Below are 5571 nucleotides of genomic sequence, written 5' to 3' on the forward strand. Positions count from 1 at the left end.
GAATGAAACGGTGAAAACCTCTGTTAACGATTTAATTCTCTCTTAATTTTATTTATAATTATTTTTTACACACGTGTATTCGCGGTGTGTAAAAAATTGCAACTACGGTACATCGCGATTTATTAAATGGATCAAACGAATCTCGGATTACACGGGAGATGCATAATTGGTCGAACGAGTAATTAACGGAAGGAACGACGAAATAGATTGGCGAATGAAATTTATGAATTCTCCTGGGTAATAATAAAAGTCGGGCAAACTGTCGGCGATCATTGGGCACGCGTTAATCCCGCTGACAAAAAGATAATTCGCGTCTTACAGCGTGTTCAGGAAGTTGAAGAAGTCCATTAGTATGAAAATGCGAGACGGCCGTCGGGTCTGTATAAACGCGTCGCGGCGTGCAACAGCTTTTTCCGTTGCCCTGTCGTATCACGAACCACTGTTCCCAACTTATTTTATTTAAACTTTTATAATCCGCAACGGGACGTGCTCTTACGTCCACTGACAGTGGACATCAGATCGGAAATAACACCTCTCACCGCAATTAGTAAATTACTGTTTAATTAACGCCTGTCTCAGGATTACTCTTCGTTTCATATATTATTTCCAAACGCGTCGTTGTAAAAATTGTACATACGTTTCCAAGTTTTACAAGACTCCTTTTTTTTTTATTTAGATCATTGCAAGGAATTGATTCTAATAAGAATAGAATCGTTGAAGACGTGCAAACGATGGGTGGAAAAACCTGAGACTCGTGGTTTTCAATTTCCCTGGACGGCGTCGGGACGCATGCGTTGCAATAAGAAACGCGCGGCAAACGGCGCCGCGGTGCTTATTATCTGGCAGAGCGGCCGCGGCTGCGACGCGTATCACGCGGCAGTCGCTCGCTCGAAACGCCGCGGGCCGGTTCTATTTTCCATTCAGACGACTTTCGAATACTCCTACACTGGAATCGGTAAAACATCACCGAAAGATCCTCGAGCTAAATCTGTAGAAACAGGAAAATCGAGTTTCCTCATTGAAATTCGTTAGGTGTTTCGCATGCAGGCGACGTCCGTCTTAAATCGTTCAAACGAGGAGGACAGTCGGCTATGTGTTAAACAATTTTGTTAATGTTCACTCGTAAAATATTTCTTCTGATCTTTTGTGGATGGAAGTACTGAGAATTTTCCTATTTAATATTTCTGCATGGAAATTTTGGACACGTCGTAATTGTAAAAGAATTTCGAAAAGATGGAGTAAAAAAGTTGAGATCGCCCGAGTTTCACGTTTGGTATTCATGCGAGGTAGGAACACCGTCCACGATTGTTTTATCGTTTAGATATTCAAATTTGTGAACGCTAATTCTCGGGCTCCCACGGGACATTTTTCTCGCGCTTATGGCTCTATTCATAACGCTTGTCGCGTTACAAATTCCGCGGAGGCGTGCGAACGAGGAACTCCACCGATCTCCCTGGCCACTGGGAGATCACGAATCTCTCAGACTGTTTGAATTCTATTATAGAATAGTTTGGAGATTTGTTAAAAGGTCATAGGAGAACCAGTTCCGTGGGTATTGTTATACAAATTTTTCTTCTAATGCTTCCTGCGTTCTTACAAAATCTGTTGTAAAAGATCTATTTTAAAATTGTACTATTATAGTGATATATATAATTGTAAGAGTTTTCTTGATACTTTTATTCTTTCATCTTGAGACAGTGTCTTGTCTTTATGCGAATCTTTTATGAAACTCTTTTCCTCGACGAATGTTCGAGGTTTCTATGTGTTATGAACTTAGTAGGATTTTCTCGTTATCAAATCTATTTTAAAATCGTTTTCTCAGTATTTCCAAACTATTTCCAGCAGTTCTATTCTAACAATAAGTTTCCTTCTAAGTCTTTCTAATATAAAACATTCTCGTCTATATTTTCCCTCCAGACGAACGAGGAGCTCCTCGATTGTCCAACGTGTCGTTGAACGATCTAATCTGTCTATTATCTCGTGTCTCTAAAATTGTAAGTAATCTCGAATTGAATTGGCGAAACGGACAGCGTAGAGACCGAGAGCGGTGGGAATAAAAAAAATCCAAAGTAGCTTAGTGCCTCCCACGCTTCCCTTGTTGACAGCGGAGGTGGGGTGGCCTGTTGTTGGTTCGGTTCATGGTGACTACTAGTTTGCCAGTCTGTCAGCCTCGGTCACCGCGGTATCTGCTTGGAGAACTCGCGCCTTCCTTTTTCCCCTCGCAGGTAGACAACCGCGAGTTCAGAGATTTTGCTCGAGGATCGATGGCACACCTCCTATCGAGAGGAATTTCGTATTTTCGTGCGGTGTTTCTAAACAGATAGAATTTGAAAAATTGTGGAGTGATTCAGATCTTTCGTTTTGTGACAGTGTTTCAATTTAGTGTCTGGTATCGACGTCAACCCTTTTCATGATTATACGGCAACGCGGTTTCAATTATTAAATTAAATTGAAATAATGAATTCGATAATTCGATGTCGTTAAAATTTAGAAAACTAGATCGTCGCGTACGATGGAAAACCGAGCAGCCGGAAATTTTCGAAAAAGAATTCCGTAGTTCATGAATTGCCGCATGGCGGAGGAAAATGATTCAAAGGTCCTGTTCTTGGAATCATCCCCTTTGTCCGTTCGCCGGTGACACGCCATGTGAAAAAAAACAGGGAAAATAATAGAGAAGGACAGAGGCGAGGCATTTTTAAATTGGACGCGGAAACACCTCTAGGGAGAGAGCGAGAGGGTGGGATCGATAGGACTCGCGGGGGGGCGCGTGAAACGGAGGGGTGCTGGAGGACCTCGTGTGCATCAAACGCGGTCGCGGCTTTCAGAAAATAATTAAAAATAATTGAAAAACACAGCGTGTCGGCGGGAGCATTGTGCTTGCTGCACAATTTCCTTGCCTTTCTTTGCTCCCAGCTTCGCCTTTCTTCCCTCGGCCCTCCGCGGTAATCTCGTGAAAACAAAAACTGAATTGGCGACCGGTCAGAAAACCTGCAAACACAAGCCCCCCCGTGTAACTAACGTTTCGTTTACGAATCTTCGTCTAACTATTTTCATACGCTATCTCCAACTGTTAATTGATATCGCGTTTGACATGGTCATCGATACATTATTTCGCATAACGATTGACACAGGTTTCGACGTAATAATAATAATAATTCATACACCGTTTCATATTATTTATTCATGCAATCATTGGTACAATGATTCATGCGATAGCATGTACGATAATTGATACAGTAGCCGATACATCAATTGGTATTATATTTCTTATAATGATTGTATTCACGATTCGTTATAAGGCATAGGAAAATATCCTGAAGGAGTAGCTCCACAATTTTTCTCGACGGAGGTGTGCCTCTCGAAAAAGTGTCGGAACGATAATTAAGTCGAGTTTTGGTATTATTGAAGAAGCCTCGCTGAGGTGGGAAGGAGATCTGTTCCGAGTCAGTGGCAAATGAGACGCTAGTAAACGTAGATAGAGAGAGAGTGAAATGGGACTTCCGGCGACGGGGAGATTCCTCGTGGTTCTTTTGCTGGTGTTCGCGCTGGCGGAGTCGACTCTTGGCCAGAGGCAGAGGCGACCGAATCGTCGGAACAGAGGTAAATACCTAAGTGGGAGAGATCTTCTGATTTATGCACCTGTTGAACCGAATCGTCCCGTGCCACTTTATTTCATCCTTAACTCCTATTTTATTCGTACCGATCGGTACCATTTTATTCAGACCGTTTTAACGATCAGGCTACGGATTCTGTCGAACACATGTTGCATGCAATTTCTACGTAAAAATCTACGAAACGCGCTTTTCAATTTAACGAAACGATTCTTGTAATAAAAAAATCGACAGATAATTAAAATACGAATCGACTCTTGCTAAAATACGTCGTATCGCGTTTGTTTAAAATAATATTTATTTAAATCCGAATTGCAAGATAAATGATCGTTTCGTGTGTCGCTGTAAGTCTGTTATATCTGCGAACGAATTTTGCTCATCGTCCTACTTGTAAAGCGTATCTTTTGTGAAGTCGAGACAAACCTAGGTTCGAAGCGCGAACAATTACGAAGCGTCGAGAATTTGTATGGTTGTTCTCGCGCGTCAGGGTTAACTCCAGAGAGAGAGAGAGAGAGAGAGAGAGAGAGAGAGAGAGAGAGTTCACCGTTTCTCACTCGAATCCATGGGCAAGCGTATCGCCTTATGCCTCCTCGCATTATGCCCGGCATTAATGAAGAGCACTCGAACGTGCCGTTTCGCTATCGATTGCCCCTGCTCTTAGCTCGCCTGTTTCAAAAAAAGCCCGATCTCCCCCGGGATTCTCAGAAGTTCCAGGTTAATCTTTAAATTCAGTCGTCATTGGAACGGGAACAATTTTGTACGCGATGTTGATCAATTCTAATTCGCTTAATGAATTCGTGAAAAGTTCAGAGGTAACAGCTTGAGAAACTACTGACGTAATTACGTGCAAAAGTGAGTTAATTTTGATTAGCGGAATGGTGGAAAAAACGAAATGGAGAAACTAGGATAGATAAGGGGTAAAGCGTGAAGAAATTTTCCTCGATTTTTCTATTCCCCACGGTTTCCCTCCGGTGCACCTACTCACGTTTAATTGCATGATGCCGGGGCGATGTATTTTCAGGGTAAACCTTACGCTGTTCCTCTTGTTAAAAAATACGACAGGAGGTCGGGGTTGGATAGAAAAAGCTGAAAGCGGAAACTGTGTGCTGCGTCGGTATATAAGAGGGGGAGAGAAAGGGAGTCCTTTTACGATGCGGAGGCGCGGTGTGGCGGCCCGTGAATATCATTTTCGGGATGAAACAATCGCGCAGACCGTTTCGTTGCCTCCTCCCGCGCACAGCCCATGCATTATGTCTCTTTACAGCCGGTGCACACTCCCGACGATCGTTTATGCTATAAATTATCGTTAAACATTCTCCCGTGCGAATTCCCTTAATGAAAAATCTAAATCCCAACAGTTTTCCATCCCTTTCGACGTCTGGCTCACTTGCAATTTAAATTCTCCGTCTAACCCCAGTTGTAAAATTCACTGTCAGAGCAAAAGTCGTTTTGTATCGTTTATTATTGATCATCCTTCTAAGACTTGTACCGTCAGAACTGTAGTTTTATAATTAAGATTCTGGCAGAGGTTTGTTTCGACTGTTAGTCATTGCGTGTAAGAGAATGAAAACCGATTTGAGGGTAAAAGAGAATGAAACTGGTCACGACAAATCGAATTAGCCTTGGGCAATGGGTTGGTAGTAAAACGAAGGGTGAGTTACAGGGAAGAACGCATAAACAGTTGTGGTCGTTAGCCTCGGTTATGGAATTTCCTGGTTTCAGTATTAGACTCGCTCCACTTTATCGCAATCGTAAACGTCTTAATAAATAATAAGGAAGCTCGGTGTCCATCGTAAACTCATCTTTCACTCGCGATTCTTCACACGTGCAATTGATATTCGAAAAGATTTTATTTAGAATTAAACAATTGCTCTTCCAATAATCAAATTAAACACGTCTGTCTTCATCGTTTAGAAGAATCAATAAATAAATGGTTTTGTGAATATTTTCACTTATATAC

The 5571-nt window shown here is 42.0% G+C and overlaps 1 protein-coding gene across 3 annotated transcripts in view; it reads left to right on the top strand.

Moving 5' to 3' along the window:
- The first annotated feature begins 938 nt into the window (after nt 1–938).
- Nucleotides 939–5571, top strand: part of trol (terribly reduced optic lobes) — a 61050-nt gene continuing 56417 nt past the window's right edge. Inside the window, exons 1-2 of one of the 3 annotated variants that reach the window (XM_026811602.1) lie at nt 939–955; nt 3409–3600. In XM_026811602.1, the coding sequence (XP_026667403.1) occupies nt 3492–3600 (109 nt within the window). In that variant the 5' untranslated portion in view covers nt 939–955; nt 3409–3491. Of the gene's footprint in view, nt 956–2145; nt 2226–3408; nt 3601–5571 lie in introns of those variants that run through there. The other 2 variants (XM_026811599.1, XM_026811600.1) reach the window with 2 other exon arrangements.

Source organism: Ceratina calcarata, unplaced genomic scaffold, assembly GCF_001652005.2.
Source record: "Ceratina calcarata isolate Rehan_Ccalc_2016 unplaced genomic scaffold, ASM165200v1 scaffold229.2, whole genome shotgun sequence".
In the NCBI taxonomy this organism is placed as follows: Eukaryota; Metazoa; Arthropoda; class Insecta; order Hymenoptera; family Apidae; genus Ceratina; species Ceratina calcarata.